The sequence below is a fragment of the Tupaia chinensis genome, unplaced genomic scaffold (assembly GCF_000334495.1).
Source record: "Tupaia chinensis unplaced genomic scaffold, TupChi_1.0 Scaffold000146_1, whole genome shotgun sequence".
Lineage (NCBI taxonomy): Eukaryota > Metazoa > Chordata > Mammalia > Scandentia > Tupaiidae > Tupaia > Tupaia belangeri.
In genome coordinates, this window is record NW_006159616.1 from 10,296,173 (window position 1) to 10,313,404 (window position 17,232).

The 17,232-nt window shown below is 39.3% G+C and overlaps 1 protein-coding gene across 1 annotated transcript in view; it reads right to left on the reverse strand.

Moving 5' to 3' along the window:
* Positions 1-17,232, reverse strand: part of PRDM2 (PR/SET domain 2) — a gene marked incomplete in the record, with an annotated part of 130,618 nt that overhangs the window by 97,794 nt on the left and 15,592 nt on the right. The window contains 3 exon segments of the mRNA XM_006145277.3: positions 5,098-5,148; positions 11,372-11,475; positions 13,876-13,993. Coding sequence (XP_006145339.2) covers positions 5,098-5,148; positions 11,372-11,475; positions 13,876-13,993 — 273 coding nt within the window.

The window sequence follows — 17,232 nt, forward strand, 5'->3', positions numbered from 1 at the left end:
GTCTCTCTCTGTCCCGTTGGCAAGCGCCCACGGCCTATAGCGAAAAACCCCTCCAAAAAAAAAAAAAAGTTTTTTTCCAACAAACATGAATTATTTATGTAATTAGAAGAGAACAAAGATGGTCGTTGTAGAAATATATTTAACAGCATAAAAGATATTCACATCCCAATGATGACTGAATAAAGCCACTTAAAGAAAATATGAGTTATATGATATTTTGGTTATAAGTTATATGAATATATAAAGAGAAAAATAATCTGAAAGTAAAATTTAACATTAAACTTAATACACCAAAATAATATAATCTGCTTTGGTTGGTCTAAAATGTTCAAGAGATATTGTCATGATTCCAGCACAATAAAATAAGAAAAGCCGAGTAGATGGTCCTTTATATCGTCGATCCATTGTTATTAATTTACATAAGCATTATTCCCCTTCGCCCCGCAATACGAGCTGCCACTGGATAGAGGGTTAGCAGAGCCTCACTCAGATCCAGCGACGGCTACAGAGCTCCATGTCAATGAGACAGCAGAGACAGGCACGGAAATGGTTGCCAGGAAAACCCCAGAGTTGTGACGGCAGCTCGAGTCTACACTACCCGCCTTAGGATAACAACATAGGCTGTGCCCTAACTTCAGGGCTCTGAGGTTAACACAGACCTTTACAAAAAGCAAAGTGTCCCCGTTGAGTGAATTCTTTATTTATGCATAGCTCATTTTATTTCAGTAGGGACTAAGACATCTTTTTTTTTGGGGGGGGGAGAGATTTTCACTATAGGGCGCGTGCACTCACCAGACAGAGAGAGACATAGAGACAGAAAGCAAGAAATCACCCCCCAGCGGGGATGGTCACGCCGCAATCCCTTCTCCTCCATTCTCCTCTCAGGATCTTGGGCACGCACGCACACGCGCCCGGCATGAGTTTTAAGCCACCGGGTCCGGGATGCGAACTGCGGTTGACTACATGGGAGTCCAGCAACATAGCCATTACGCTAACTGCTAGTTCCTGGGACTAAGATATCTTCTAAGTCCTATGGACTGACAAGCAAAAAGAAACTACTTAGCTTTATAAAAGAAGATGAATACCTCTGTTGTTTAAAAATTGGAAAACTAGTAATTCACAAAGGAATGCACATAGTCAAAACTTCATGAAAAGATAGGAAATAATCAAAAGTAACATCAAATTAAAATAATTTTTACTTATTAAACTAGCAAAAATTATTTTTTAAAGAAAAAAAAGATTGGAAAAGGTATGGGGAAACAAATATTTCCCAAACACTGCTTACCGGAGGACAAACTGCTGTCATTTTGGGGATGGAATTTAGTAGTACCTAACCAAAACAACTTTTCTGTATCTATTAAATCTTACATAAACATACATACATACACTCTAACTAGCACGTACATGCGCAGGAATTTATTCTAATGAGATAAGTGGGCAATCGTACTCAGATGTATTTACAAAGATGTTCGCACCAGTATGGTTTATTAAATTCAGTAAATTATGGTCCATCAAAATAGCAGAACACTCCAAAAACACTAAAAAGTACTGCTATGTAAATTATTGGATTATGTGGAAATGTATTTTATTAGATATTTCTATAGGCTTTAAGCATTTTTCACTAAACATGCATTATTTCTGCAACTACTGTAGAAGACAAATAATGATATATGAATATATGTTTATTGATATAAAAGAGATTCATAATACACTGACAACCTGACAAGTGAATAAGACTATTTATAGAAAATATAGATTATACCATTTTTAAAGAGAGGTTTTTGCTATAGGACACATGTGCTCGCCAGAGAGACAGAGACAGACAGAGAAACAGAAAGTGAGAAATCACTCCCTCAGGGCCACACCACAATCTATTCTACTCCATTCTCCTCTTGGGATTTTGGGTGTGCATGCGTGCACACACACACCCAGCATGAGTTTTAAGCCACTGGGTCAAGGACTCAAACCATGGTCAACTGTATGGGAGTCCAGGGATGTAACCATTACATCATCTGCTGGTCCTGGATTATACTATAATGTAAAAAATATATGACTTTACAAAGATAAAAGCAATTTGAAACTAAACATAGAAAAAATGTCAATAACAGTTTGCTCTGAGGAACGGGATAATTCATAATTTTTATTTTCTTTCTTTTGCCTATCTGAATTTTCTACTTTTCCACCACTGACTTAAAATAATCTATATAGCAAAAAAAAGGGAAGCGGATGGGAAGAGCAAGTTAGTTTTTTGAATGAAAACCTAAGTTTGAATGAAGGTAGCCAAATCTGCTGAAACTTAACCTAAAATCCTCCTCATCATCATCATATATACACATTTTTAAAGACCTGTAGCTTTCTTATTTTTATTGAGTTTAACCTTATATTTATGAACTGAGTTTTAAAATGTGTTTTATATAATTCCCATTGAAGTTGATTGAGCCTTACTTTCCTAATCAAATTAATTTCCATTTTTGACACACAGACTCTATTTCCAAAATGTGACAGAAGTTTGCTGAATGTACCTATAAATTACCAGATGGCAAAAGTGCCCCATACGCCATTAGGATAGGGTAATGGGAAGACAGTGCAGAAGCAACTACCCTCTCTTCCTTTCCGATAGACAATGCAAAGGCAAGTAACCCTCCTACCCTAGCTCAAACCTAACAGAAGACCAGTAATGAGTCTATTTCCAGATCTTTATAGTGACCAAGAAATATTCAGCCAATGTGATCTCAGAGAAATACCACCAAATATCAGTATTTTGTTCCAGATCCAATCTATAAATCAGTCCCTTTAAAATACACAAGGCTACCCAACTACGTACTATTGAAAAACAGTTTTGACAAGTTAACTCATGAATTAAAACTCCCCATGGAGAGGAGTATGAACTACAGAAACAGGAGTAGCAGGAGACCAGGCCGAGGGCTAAATGCTTCAGTGTTATTTCATTCCACCCTTATAAGAATTCATAAACTAGCTTCTGAAGTATTATTAGGCCTTCTTCATAAATGAGGAAATTTACAGAGTTAGTAACCTCGGTAGAATAATCTAGTTCCTAAAATTCAGAGGCAGAATTCAAACCTGGTCTTCTCATTTTTTTCTATACCAGAACAGATATCCAGACAGAGAATGGGGGAGAGAAGCTCATACCTTTGTCCTGTTGAAGGAAATTCTCAATTTCTGTTGCTCTTCTTTCTAAGCCCTTCTTCTAAGCCATTCCTAACCTCCCCCAGGCTCTACCTCCCTTCTGCCTCTACTAAACAGAGACTGGGTATTAACTCTTCCTCAAGCAGAGTATAAACTTTTTTAAAAGAATTATTACTTTATTTAACTTTATTTATTTATTTTAATTTTGACCAGAGAGGGACAAAGTGAGAGAGAGAAGGAAAGTGAGACAGGAAGTCTCCACGTCTAGGACTCAAACCGCGGTTGGCCATGAGGGAGTCCAATGCCCTTAACCACTATGCCACCTGCTGGCCCCAAGAATATAATTTTCATACCATCCAATTTCCATTCTGAAAAAATTATAAAATAATCTAATTTTTTTTTAAATTATTTTTTATTCATTTATATTTTTTTCATTTTTTTCCCCTACATGGCAAGCATGTTCACCAGAGAGAGACAGAAAAGAGAAAAAGTGAGAAAGCAAGCTGCCAGGTCTGGGACTTGAACTGCAGTTGGCCATCTGGGAGTCTTTCAGTTCAGCAACATGCCAATTTAAATACACATTCAAAATTAAATCTTCATGCCATATAGAAGAAGGTTTGCAAAGGATGAACCAAACTGTCAGTTATCGCAGGGAATGGAAGTGAGGATGTTAAAATTTATAGCTTTCCAGAGCCAGCAAATGGTGTAGCAGTTATATCACTGGACTCTCACGTGGCCGACTGCAGTTCAAGTCCTAAACCCAGTGGCTTGAAAATCACACCCGGTGCATGTATGTGCATGCCCAAGATCCTGAAAGGAGAATAGAGGAGGAGTTGTGTCATGGCCATCCCCTTGGGGGGCGGGGGGTGATTTCTTACTTTCCCTCTCAATATCTCTGTGTCTCTGGCAAGTGCACATGCCCTAAGGCAAAAATCTCTTAAAAAAAAAAAAAAACTTACAACTTTCCTTATCATTTACTTGTTCACTGTACATGTATTAATTCAAATGTGTAAATTAAAAATAAAACCTTCGATTAATGTAAACACCATTATTTGAATCCTCACCTAAGAGGTCCTTATCTAATCTCAACGGGAAGTAACTAAATATGACAGAAATCTCTCCCACGAATTAAGGAAACCGCCTCGTAACTATATCAGTTCTCATGTTGAGATCAGTCTTATCTTCACTCAGACCAGCTCCCAAAGTTAGAGTCTACAGTAATAAATATATTTCTGTTGGCTGTCCTCCGGGCTTCCCCTCCACTGCATGTAAGCTGCTCCTCTAACACACCAACCGTGGAGACAAACCTCTACTGGAAGCTCAACCTCCCATTTTAACGGCCCTCATCTGTTCGTACTGTCTGAGGCTCCTTTTCATACATCCTAATTTCTCGGAGGATCTAGCTTATTGAGTTTACAATGTTATGATCTACACTCCATTTCACACTTTCCCAGTCTGTTTCTGAAAGAGACAGGAGGTTCACATGACTCACGGGAGGTAAATGTGAACCTCCTGTCTCTTCCAGAAACAGAGAGCTTCCAGAAGTCTGGGATCTGCACACCACTTTTTATTTTTATTTTTGGTTCAAAATAAAGCCCGTACTCTCTAACATTAGGGGAAAAAGAAATTCTAAGCAAAAATTCAGACATTACTCATTGGTAATCTTTTAAAAAGTACTCAACTATAAGAAAAAGAAAAAAGTGCTTATTTTCTACAGTTGAGTATCTCACTTTGATGTTCAAGTAATATTCAAAGTCACTTAGATTAGTAATTTCATACACATCATCTATTTGTAAAGCAAATCTGTAACTTGGTAAAAGTGAGAACGTAGAATAAACAAGATGACCTTGCTTCAGTATGAAAGCATTTCAATGAAAACATTTAATAAAGGCTAAATCTTTATAAGTTACAAAGAATTTTATCAACACTGCTATCTATAGAAGACTATACCTTCTTGGCATATTCAATTCCAAGTTGTTTTTCAGTTACAGGATTAGAGACCTGTAGGAATTATTAAAGATTATAAGATGCAGTCATACAGAATCGACTCTCTGGTAGCTATAGACAAAAATGGACCTTCAGTGTCGACTACTTTCCTCTTTAGATTGGAGATAAGAGACTTTTAAGAACTATTCAAACGCATCACTGTACTCTGAAATGTTCTGAAGATTCTAGAATAAGGGAGATAAAACAGAATCTAACAGATGGTGGTACATTTTACTACAATAAGCCCACATGTCAGAGGACATTTTATAAGTGATTCTAAAATACAAATGTAAAGAATAAATAGCTGGGCCTCTCAAACCCTCAAAGTCCAGTCCAATATCCATCTCTATTGAGCAAGCCACAATGACTCACCCTCTTAAAATTATCCTGAGTTGGTTTCATAGTTGCAACTACCCAAATGTTTCTGGGAAGTCTCCCAATAAGGGATGCTCAATAAATGTTGACTGGCTCCCAGTAGGCCCCCAGTCAACATCCACTGGATGAACCAAATTATTTATTCCTTTGTGGGGTTTTGGGTTTTGGGTTTTTCTGTTTGTTTGTTTTATTTTTGCTGTAGGGTGCATGTGTTCACTGGAGACACAGAGAGAGAGAAAGTGAGGAATCACCCCTCAGGGGATGGCCATGCCACAATCCCTTCTACTCCATTGTCCTCTTGGGATTTGGGGCACACACACACACACACACACACACACACCTGGCATAATTTTGAAGTCACCAGGTCTGGGACTCAAACCGCAGTCAGCCATGTGGGAATCCAACACTTTAACCACCATGCCACCTGCTGGTCTCTGTATTGCTATTAATGAATCAGCTGTGCAACAAATTCAAAACATCAGACATCAGCAAGTTCACACCCCATGCCACAATCCCTTCTACTCCATTGTCCTCCTGGGATTTGGGGCACACACACACACACACACACACACACACCTGGCATAATTTTGAAGTCACCAGGTCTGGGACTCAAACCGCAGTCAGCCATGTGGGAATCCAACACTTTAACCACCATGCCACCTGCTGGTCTCTGTATTGCTATTAATGAATCAGCTGTGCAACAAATTCAAAACATCAGACATCAGCAAGTTCACACCTATTGCATCTTTTCTCCACATATCAGACCAGGCTTGGCAAACATTTTTCTGTAAAGCTGCATATGGATGTTCAGTTTTGCAGTCCACAAAGTCTCTGCTGCCACTGGTCAACAGAGCAGAAGTAGTCATACATGATGTATGAGGCAGAAGCAGTATGTATGGGGCAGAAGCAGTCATACATAAGATGTAAACAAATGACTATAGCTGTATTCCAATACAATTTTATTTATGAACTAAAATTTGAACTCCATATAATGTTCACATGTCATAAAGCACTTGATATTTTTTTTTCTTCTTTTTTGGGAGAGGTTTTTGCTATAGGGTGCGTGTGCTCGCCAGACATACAGAGAGAGACAGAGAGACAGAAAGCAAGAAATCACCCCCCAGGGGGGATGGCCACGCCATAATCCCTTCTCCTCCATTCTCCTCTCGGGATCTTGGGCACGCACGCACACGCGCCCGGCGTGAGTTTAAGCCACCGGGTCTCCGGGACTCAAACTGCGATCAACTACATGGGAGTCCAGCAACATAGCCATTACGCTAACTGCTGGTCCCTAGCACTTGATATTTTTAACCATATAAAAATTTAAAAACTATCTTTGTCTCCAGGGTCATGAAAAACAGGTGGCATTCTGGATTTCCCCAACGGTCTAGACCTCTCCCCATGGTGCTACTTTGAAGCATGGTTTTAGGAGCAGTAAGAGCTGAGTAGCCTTTTCTGAAAAATAAGTTCTGCAGAATCAACTTGCTGAATTCTCTACAACCTTTTTTCTTCTCGTCTGCAATTTCAACTCACAAAAACTTGAAATTAGAAGAACTGAGGTAACAGGGGCTATAAAACTCACTTGTTAATATCTAACCATAACAGTGCTGACTGATAAAAAATGTTTTCCCTTCATTGGAAAATTACATTAAAGTCTTTTCATTATACAGAGATAATTTCTCTATCTACTGTGGATGAGATGCAATTCTACTTCCCTCTAGCCTGACTCAAAATTTTGGCTTGAGTTAATAAAACACAAATAGAAGCTGTGAACTATCAGTTTTCATCAATAAAAAGAGATAAAAAATAGTAACAACATAAACATTAATAGGTTTTGAAAGGCTAGCAAAAAAGTATTCTCAGTAGCTATGTAAATTGGTAAAATCATTCTGGAAAGCTGTTTGGCAAAATTTACAGAAGGTTAAAAGGTACATAACTGAAAAAAACATTTTCTCTGTGTCACAATCCTCCCATCTTTGTCCCAACTGGGACTGTAGGCACATACCACCATACTGCCTTCAGGTTGGACCAGGAATTGAACTTGGGCCATCCATATGGTCCCAGCCTGCAGAACACAGTGTTTAGCAGTGTATGCCACCATGGCTGGGCCAGTACATAACGTTTACATTTCTAGAAATGTATCTCAAGAAGATAAGCAGACAAGTTAAAACATATGTATTACAATGAGTTGTACACTTTGAAGTTTATAATCATGAAAAGATTAAAACTATTTAAATGTCTAACATAGGGTCTGGTTAAAAGCATTACAGATGGTATACAATTGAATTCTAGGTAGCTATAAGAAATAGTGATATAGATAAGTAGTTAACACAGATATGTTCACAATATACTGAAAGAAAAAAGCATATGACAAAACTGCTTGATCTTAATTACGTACATGCTATTCATGTATGCACCCATGTGTGTCAGAGATCAAAGAAAAACAGACTCAGAGAAGCAGAAAGCTGAAAGAATGTTCACCAAGATGTTCATAGTGGTTATTCCTGGGTGGTAAAAGTTTACATGATTTTTATTGTTTTGTTTATATTTTTCTGTATTGTTCATTTTATTTTGAGATGAGTATGTATTACTCCTAAAAAGTGAGACTTACTAGAATGTACAAGACCAAGAGTGAACCCCAATGTAAACTATGGGCTTTGGGTGATGGTGTCGTGTCAACGCAGGTTCATCAACTGTAACATTTGTCCCACTCTGGTGCCGGAGGTTGACGGCGGGGAAGGTCTGCACACATGGGGTTGGGGCGTGGTAGATGGGGATCTCTACTTTCCATTCAATTATGCAGTAAACCGAAAACTGATCCAATAAATAAAGACTCTTAAAAAATACTTACTGAGGTAATTCTTATTGAAACAATTCAAAGTTCTATTCATTAGGAGCAATTTAAACTCCAAAGAAGTCGATTTGAAAGGATTTTATCAGAGATGCCATTAAAACACTGCAGACTGCTCACCGTGAATGGGGACAAGCAAGAAAAGCCCTACGAGAAGTTTCAGCTAGCTAGTAGCTCCCTGCCGACTGTTCTATGTTCACCCTGAGGATATTCTACTGTTTCTCTCCAGTTATTTCTGACTTAAGAGAATTTTTTCAGTGAAAGCTTAGAGGACTTATGACTAGGTTAGATAATCAAAGACTCAAGAAAAGCAATTTAACACTTTGTCTTAGACTGGCTTCAAAATGGAGTTCCAGCTGGGGTATACACCCTGCTGCTAAAAGATAAGCTGGTCTTAAGGGGCTTTGATGGAAGAACAAATGCCAAGGTGAGATTCTGGTGATAAGCTGGTTCTGTTACGTTAATTAATAAGAGCTTTTGATGCAAGTCTGAGGATAAGACCAGGGTAGAGATAAATAAATGGGAAAATTCTAAATTTTACTTCCATTTTCATTTTCTTCTTTATAAGAAATATGTAATTACAATATATACTTCCTATACTTTGCCACAGGCATAATTATATAAATAACTTTTAACAGAGTAAACATCTTAAAATGTTTCTATATCAATGCATATCTTATAGTAGGAACTATCTGAAAGAGGTTCAGAATTTTTTTAAGAATCATTTACTTAAACTTATTTACTTATTATTATTATTATTATTATTATTATTTTCATTTGCTACAAGGCACATGTGCTTAACAGAGCAGGGAAGAGAGAAAGTGAGAAACCAAGATGCCAGGTCTGGGACACGAACCATGGTCAACCATGTGGGCGTCTAGCACCTAAACCACCATACCACCTGCTGGTCCCCAGATTTTTTTTTTTTTAATTGCAGGTGAAAAAGTCAGCCTTGACAAGATCAAAATCTTTTAACCTAAGAAGAACTGTTAATATCATGTATAAGAAGTATCTTAAATTAACAATAAGATGGTAACAAATGCATAGTGAAAATCAAGTTCCTGATAATGTCATAGTTCCAATTTACAATTTTTCAACAAGCAATCAAGTATCTAAATGAAGCTTAACTTACAAAAGGCACAATCAATCATTTATATAATATTCCCTAAATATCAAATTGTTATATTGGATAAAAACAGGCACCTTTAACTTACGTTTAATATTGATGGCATTCATTCGAGATTAGCATTACACAGATTCTGGTTCCTTGACATAATTCTCACTAGTAGATTAACGCTAACCCGGTAGATTATATTTGTTAGTTTCCCTTAGGAAACTTACAAATTTAAAAACACAATTTATTTGAAGGTATAATTCCGTGGTCAAGACGTTTTTAATCATTCAGGCACTGTCTTACGTAATTAATACCATCCTTCAGTTGGGCAGTTTTGTAAACACAGAGCTCTTTTACCTCAAAGTGGTAAAAATCGTATAAAGCAATCATTCTCATGGTAAATCCTTTTTCCTAAAGCCACAGAAGGTTAACAGTCAGAAGACACATTGTGATAGCATCATAGAAAGAAAGAAACTCAAAATTACTGGAAGAAACTCGGATTTTTCGTGTTAAAAAACACAACTGACAGCACTCAGAAGAACAGCAGTACATCTCAAACATACAAATGTTACAGAATCATATTTTAGTTTTAAGCTTTTCTATGATAATGTGTGAGAAACAGCTGTGATTCAATTTAAGACATTCAAATAGGAATACTTTCCTCAACATCCAAAAACTTCACTTGCTTTAAAAAGGAGGCCATGTAATTCCTTTAAGAAAGTGAGGAGCTTCTCAGGACTCTGACTTCAACATAAATGCTGAATTTCAATGCAATATCCCCGAAAACAGCCACAAAAACAAATGATATCTTCACAAGGATCCTATGAGATCAGAAAAGTCATTACGCATTTTTGCATAGAATAGTGTGCATGACTTTTCTGACCATCCAACATCTCTTATCATCCCCATTTTTTCAAATTGAGGATTTTCGGGACCAGCAGTGGGCAAAATGCTTATGTCGCTGAACTCCCACACAGTCGACCGTGGTTTGAGTTCCAGACCCTGCAGCTTAAAATTCACAGCAGGCACCATGTGCGTGTGTTCCCAAAATCCTGAGAGGAGAATAAAGGAGGGATTGCAGCGTGGCCATCCCTCCAGGGATGGGGGTGTGATTTCTCGCTTTCTGTCTTTCTGTCTCTGGCTCTCTGGTGAGCGCATGCGCCCTATAGCAAAAGTCCTTTAAAATAAATAAATAAATAGAGGATTTTCTAGGCCAGAGGTTAAGTCTCCTGCTCAACATCACGCAGCTAGAGATGGCATCTGAACCCAGGCAACGCACGGTGACGGTTCTCCTGCTTCACTGTTAGGCAGGAGAGACAGACTCTAATTCTGCATCAACACTGCTCTCCAATGTGAGTAACCCTGGCAAGGATAGTTCATCTCTGTTTCCTGACTATATCTCCTCTAAGCATAAAATTAGAAAAATGAAAAAGTTCTGAAAAATTAGCTCTGTGTAAATGTGCCATGTACTAAATATACCCAACTCTGAATATCCCAGCAACAGAGAAATTACTCTAAACTACAGAGAAGGCCCTAACGGTGTTTTCTGTGCAGCTACCTTGGAATGTCTTTTATTGTGCATGTCTGGAAGCCTGTACTGTGGCACAGAAAGTCAAGGTCTTAGGCACAAAGCAAAACACCCTGGACAAAGCAATGTAAAAAATGGATTTGAAATTTACTGTTGAGGACAGCCAAGCAGTTTCAAAACACAAAAGCATATCTAAATAGCATTCTGTATCCAGAGAAACACTACTTCTCTTTAATGGAAGTATTCTTGATTTTAAAGAACATATTAAAATGATTGCTTTAATTTCGAAATGTCAAATCCCAATAAGACAGAATGACAACTTAAAAATGTATGGAACTCTGATAAACAAAGAACCAGAATTCTTTCTTACCTCCCACATGTATACATTATTCTTAACCTGAGATCTTTTTTTCTTATCACCAACAAATGGCCCAAACTTTTTGCCTTTTAAAATTGGTTTAGTGGCCCAGACACCTAGAAAATAAAACCAATATTTTTATAATGTATTATGGTTATTTTAAAGATCGAAAGCATCAAAATCAATTCAATTTCACAAAATAGTTAAGAAGCTCAACTGCCTAAAAGCAAGATAATGTTAAATGAACCGAGCTCAAGTTATATCGAATTAAATAAGGTCTTCAGTGGGTTTCCTTTTTTTTTTTTTTTTTTTAAGTTTTGCTATAGGGTATGTGTGCTCATGAGAGACAGACAGAGAGAGGGAAAGTGAGAAATCATCCCCCGGAGGGATGGTCACACTACAATCCCTCCTCTAGTTTCCCCAGGATTATACACAAAAACATGTGCCCAGCATGATTTTCAAGTCACTGGGTCTAGGACTCAAAACATGTAGTCAGTCATGTAGGATTCAGCACCTTAATCACCAGTCCACCTACTGGCCACTCAAGTGGAAACTTTGTTTTGTTTTTTTTTTGAGAGGTTTTTGCTATAGGGCACGTGCACTGGCCTGACAGATAGAGACAGACAGAGAGACAGAAAGCAAGAAATCACCCCCCCAGGGGGTATAGCCACACTGCAATCCCTTCTCCTCCATTCTCCTCTTGGGATCTTGGGCACGCACGCACACACGCCCGGCGTGAGTTTAAGCCACCGGGTCCGGGACTCGAAAGGCGGTTGGCTACATGTGAGTCCAGCGACATAGCCATTACGCTAACTGCTGGTCCCTCAAGTGGAAACTTTTTATTTCTCCTCTTTATTCCATAAAGAACTTAGATTGCTTTATGCCTAGGAAATAATGGTTTATATTTTTCAGTAGTTTTATCTATTTTTCCCCCTAGGATACCACATTACCATGCCAAGATCCTCCCCTCTCCACCTCTTCAAATTACTGAGAATATAGGTGCACCCCCACCATACTCAGCCTTCTTGATTGGACCAGGAATCAAAAACAAGTTTCCTATGCAGTCCCATCCTGAGAATCACAATGTCTTAGCAGGACATGCCACTGAGGCTGGGTCTGTTTTTAATTTTCACATGAAAACTATCCATACAGTACCATCACAAGTACTTAAAGAATAACAAAATCACAATAAATGTAGAGCATAAAATATCAAAATGGAGTAAAGCTAGAAATAATTTTTAAACTCTTTGCTCTTTTCATAGATACTAAATTATCTCCAGTGAACACAAGTGGTTTTTATAAAAGGTGAGAAATACAGTCTGATGAATAAATATTTTTCAAATCTGCTTGCTTAAAATAGAAAATCCTCTCCTCCCTGGTTAAACTTCCTGAAAAGTTAGCTATTGGAATAACTCATTTTTCAGAATTGCAAGTAGCCAAAATACATGCTCATCCATGGTATTCTTAGAGGTACTTCTATTTCCTATGCACTGACTACAACGCAAACCAACACCAGGAAGCTGTCAGTAAAGCAGCAGGAGCTCAGCCCTGGAGTCAGGAAAGACGGCACCCAGAGCCGGCACCCACCATCACCTCGGGCAGGTCTCGTCACCTTTCAGCTTCCGTTTCTTCAGGTACAGAACAGGCGTGGAGGCTGGGCCAAGCCTGTCCAGCTAGCTATGAATTGCATTTGATAATACAGCTAACAATCTTATCAGTTGAGCAATAAAATCAACCACTATCATTTGAATAATTTGACATAAATACTCATATTGCTCACTGAGTAAATTTTCAGTGAGAATAAAGAAAAGCATTTATCAAGAATTTCCTCACACACATATACATGTAAAGTGGAGTATCATAAATACATATAAAGAAAAAAGGAGAAACAGGATATAAACACTACGTTCTGAGACTGTGTTTTGACGGGTTTCTACAATTTACTTCCTTAGCCTTCTGTCTAAACATTAGGCTATAAAAACAAGACCAAACACACACAAGCGTGGTTTGTGTTCAACAGGAAGTGCCAGCCAGAAGCATGCAGACATGCTCAGGTCATGTCATTCACTCAATATCCACTGAAGGTCCATGAAGTGTCTGGTACTGGAGACAGGAGGGTAAACAAGAAACAAAGGCACTCACATCCATGACAGGAACAGACGTAAAAACAATTAAAGTTATGAAGTAAATATAACAGCAATCATACTCACATCACCGTGGAATCGGAGAGCAGAGAATACCACATTTTGTGGGATGAGGCCCAAAAACAGACGAGAGAAGGGGCACAGAGGATGTGTGTATTTGTGCGTGTGTGTGTTCCTGATTTTATTTTTATAATCTATGTCCACCTGCCACCCTGGATTTTTGACTGGAACGCGCATAAACACCGCAGTCTTCTAAGTCGAGTGTACATGTGCTGCCTTTCCGATGCACTTCCTACCTCATGTGACCCCATGGGAAGCCTTGCCGTCGCCTGCTCTTTACTACCCGACTGACTCTGTAACCGGAGTACTCACCAATGCGATTCTTATCAACAGCAGATGGGAAAAGCCTCACTTCCTCCGGAAGTCCTCGCAGCACGTGTTCAGGCACCTGGGCCAGGGTCTCAGTGGCTGCCACAGGCTCAGTAGAGGACTGGAAATCAAGAAACAGGAGGGACTAGCAGTTAGCGTAATGGCTATGTTGCTGGACTCCCACGTAGTCGACCGCGGTTCAAGTCCCAGACCCAGTGGCTTAAACGCACACCGGGGGTGTGTGCATGCGTGCCCAAGATCCCAAGAGGAGAATGGAGAAGGGATTGTGGCATGGCCATCCCCCCTGGGGGTGATTTCTCGCTTTCTGTCTCTCTGTCTGTCTGGCAAGCGCACACGCCTTATAGCAAAAACCTCTCCAAAAAAAAAAAAAAGAAGAAGAAAAGAAACAGAAGGATTGTAACAGCAGGAAGAGAACCCAAGCAGTGCTTTTTTGTTTCTCTTTTATGGTTCAACAAGCAAGTATGCAAAACTGTAACTGAAATCAGAAGCTGGCAAGCCAGATCAAAATGATGATATCAGGCATTTGGGGAGTATGCTGATGCTTATTTTTGAGTGTCCAAAGGAAATCACTGCAACTTCGAGCACATCTGTGTTCATCTATTTTGTTAAAACCACCTGTCGCCATTTTCAAACTATATAAACCTCTAGCACCTTACTGCCTTAAAAATTGATAGAATCTGGCAGCAAAATATAACTTAAGCTTTCTTTTAAAGCAAAGGCTATCATCAGCATGTTACTGTGTTTTAAAAATAAAAATTGGACCTGCTCTGTGGCCTGGTGGTTGTGACAGCTGGATCCCACATGGCTGATGCATGGTTCGAGGCCCAAATCCGGCAGCTTGAGAAACATGACGGCACGTGTGCTCAAAATCCCAAAAGAAGAGAGAAATGGGAGAGGAAGAATTGAGGTGTGAACATTTCCCACAGGGGATGGGATGTTTTCTCCCCTCTCTCTCTTTCTCTCTCTCTCTCTCTGTCTCTCTCCATGGAGCACACATGGCCCCTAGAACAAATAATAAATAAATAATAAATTTTTTAAATTTAAATACAAATCAATACTCCTCACTTGAATACTTTCGGCACACACTATAAAGGCCACACTAGCCAACCCATCCCTGCCCCACTCACTTTTGTCTCCCTCCATCAACTATCTACAACTTGAACAGCACTTGACTATCCCACCAAGAACACCACAACTTATTGGGTTTTCCTCACTGGAAGTGCAACCTTCTCAGGAGACAATAATTTACCACTGTACGTCAAGTCACTAATACCAAAGTCATGACAATGTGACATAGTAAGAAACAGAATTTGAAACAATCCCTTTTCAAAGTTTAGGCTGGAATTCATCATAACTTTAATAACTAAGATTAACCCTTCCATATGTAAGGAAGGGGTAAGATCTGTGCCAACTCTTAGAACATTTCCCTTCAAATCAAAGGAAGGCCAGTATCTGCTAACTGGTATCAAGTAACTGGTGCGCATTCTGGGGCACCACTAAAAACCATGGATTTCGTATTATTGAGTATGTTTTATTTCACTGCCAAGTGAAATGCTTCTCAAGAATTTTCAGAGGAGGGAACCAGCAGTTAGCGTAATGGCTATGTCGCTGGACTCCCACATAGTCGACCACGGTTCACGTCCTGGACCCGGTGGCTTAAAATTCACGCCGGGCGCGTGTGCGTACATGCCCAAGATCCCGAGAGGAGAATGGAGGAGAAGGGATTGCGGCGTGACCATCCCCCCTGGGGGGTGATTTCTCGCTTTCTGTCTCTATGTCTCTCTCTGTCTGTGTGGCGAGCACACGCGCCCTATAGCAAAAAACCTCTAAAAAAAAAAAAAAGAAATTTCAGAGGAATCAATATAGACAAAAAGCAAACTCCAAACTGAAAGGATTAACTTTTCCCTTGATGATGAAGCTTTTCTAGTTTCTAACAATATTTTGTATCAAGAAAAGAATATCCAAATTTGTGTACTCCCAACATTCAACCTTGTTCATCTGGGGGGTTGTTTTTTTCTTCCCCCCTTCTTTTTTTTTCTCCTTTTATTTTTTGGCTTTTTCAAGAGAAATGAATCTGACAGTTATTATGAAGGTCTACTCTCTGGCCTGCTTCAAGTTGGAAAGCCCAAGATCCCATGTCTGCAGACAGGCTCATGTCTGGGTCAGCATTGCACAAACAGGACCTACACTAGGAAGCAAAAAGGCTTTGCTCTTGCTTGATGTACACTGTTGTCCCCACAAGACCCCCAAAAAGCATTCCAAAATGCAGCAGTATCAACTCTGCCTCAGAAAATGGCCGTATGGTACTTTTAATTAGCTACAGTGTGAATAAATTTGGCACGCACATTTCTCACTTCTAAATATAGCATCTCCACTTAAAATTTTAATCTGTAAACTGAATATTTAGAAATGTACAGAATTTTTTCCAAAGAGGTAAAGATATGAAAGTGTTAAGTGGTATCCTAGGTTACATAATAATTATAACACTAATAAATTACAAATACCAAAGTTGTAAGTCCTCTTAGCACTAGCCATTTAGTACCATAAGGGGGGATTTTCTGCCCCCTTCTTGGTTGTGATCTGAGGCAAAGACGTGGCTCCACTCAACCTCCCAGGAGCACTGCACTTTGAACTCAGCGACTCTACAACACCCAACTAATACTTACAGACACTGCTGCAGTAACACTAGCAATAAAGCACATGGCGTGCACGCGCGTGCACACACACACACACACACACAAACAAGGCACTGTGCTATTCGAACCCATCCTACATGCAGTTTACTAGAAACATCTCAGGGAGGCAGGAACTATCACTGTCCCCACTACTGCCCCCAGACTGAGGAAGAAATTGAGACTTTGGGAAGTTGTCAAAATTGCTCAAGGCCTAGATTTGAAGCCCTATCTGTATGAATCCAAGCTTATAACCACTGTAGGGTTTCTAGGTAAGATTCTGATGGGCTACAATCTGAGAACCTCTGCCCTAAAACTTCCAGATTTCCATAAAGTGTCAATAGGCAATGGGGCCTATGGCAGGAATGGTCATTCCCACAGGAAACTCCCTATGTGAGTGTAAGTTGAAGACCACATGTATTACAATTTCTGAAACACCTGGGAAGGAAAAGGATTCAGGCAGAACTGTCATTGGAAAAAGACATAAAGATAATTCCTATGAAAGCGTTTACCTGCTTTAGGTCAACCCATAATTTCTAATTTAGGCTCAATTACCCAGGAGAGGAAAGCTTTTTCTCAGTTTGTTATAGGACCCTTCAGACTATCACAAAACTCAACTAAACAGAAACAAACCAAGCCCCACGATGACCAGCCCCAGGGCCTTCCC